The sequence below is a fragment of the Eimeria mitis genome, genomic scaffold (assembly GCF_000499745.2).
Source record: "Eimeria mitis Houghton genomic scaffold, Emh_scaff3237, whole genome shotgun sequence".
NCBI classification, from domain to species: domain Eukaryota; phylum Apicomplexa; class Conoidasida; order Eucoccidiorida; family Eimeriidae; genus Eimeria; species Eimeria mitis.
The window spans coordinates 6,427-6,852 of record NW_013571575.1 but is presented as its reverse complement, the minus strand read 5'-3'; the positions used below and the strand labels follow the sequence as shown (position 1 = coordinate 6,852).

Here is a 426-nt window from a genome sequence, read left to right as displayed (position 1 = left end):
TATATATATATATATGTTGTGTTTTCTATGGCACTGAGTGTACAAGGCGTTTGTATAGTGGTCTGGTGTTGCTGTTTTTTTAGGGTTTAGGGTTTAGGGTTTAGGGTTTAGGGTTTAGGGTTTATGGTTTGTTACTGTTGTTGATATTATACTATTCTTAATAATATAATAACAATAAGAACGAAAAAAATATTAAAAATATTATAAAAACAATAATATTTTTGTTATAGCTTTTTTTTTAATCTCTTTTATGTGGTGTTGTTTTGTATGGAGGCGGTTGGCTGTGCCTTCCATAGAAACATGTTGACACATCAGCAGCAGAAATTCTGCGCTTTCTCTCCAGTATTTGTATTTTATTTTTAATTTTTAATTAAATTATTCTTTTTTATTTAATTAAAAAAAAAAAAAACAATATCTAGCTGAAGA

General features: G+C 27.2%; 1 protein-coding gene across 1 annotated transcript in view; it reads left to right on the top strand.

Moving 5' to 3' along the window:
* Positions 1–267: 267 nt before the first annotated feature.
* EMH_0063720 (uncharacterized protein) overlaps positions 268–426 on the top strand; it is a gene marked incomplete at both ends in the record, with an annotated part of 1,125 nt that continues 966 nt past the window's right edge. Inside the window, one exon of the mRNA XM_013498173.1 lies at positions 268–276. Within this exon, the coding sequence (XP_013353627.1) occupies positions 268–276 (9 nt within the window). The remainder of the gene's footprint in view (positions 277–426) is intronic.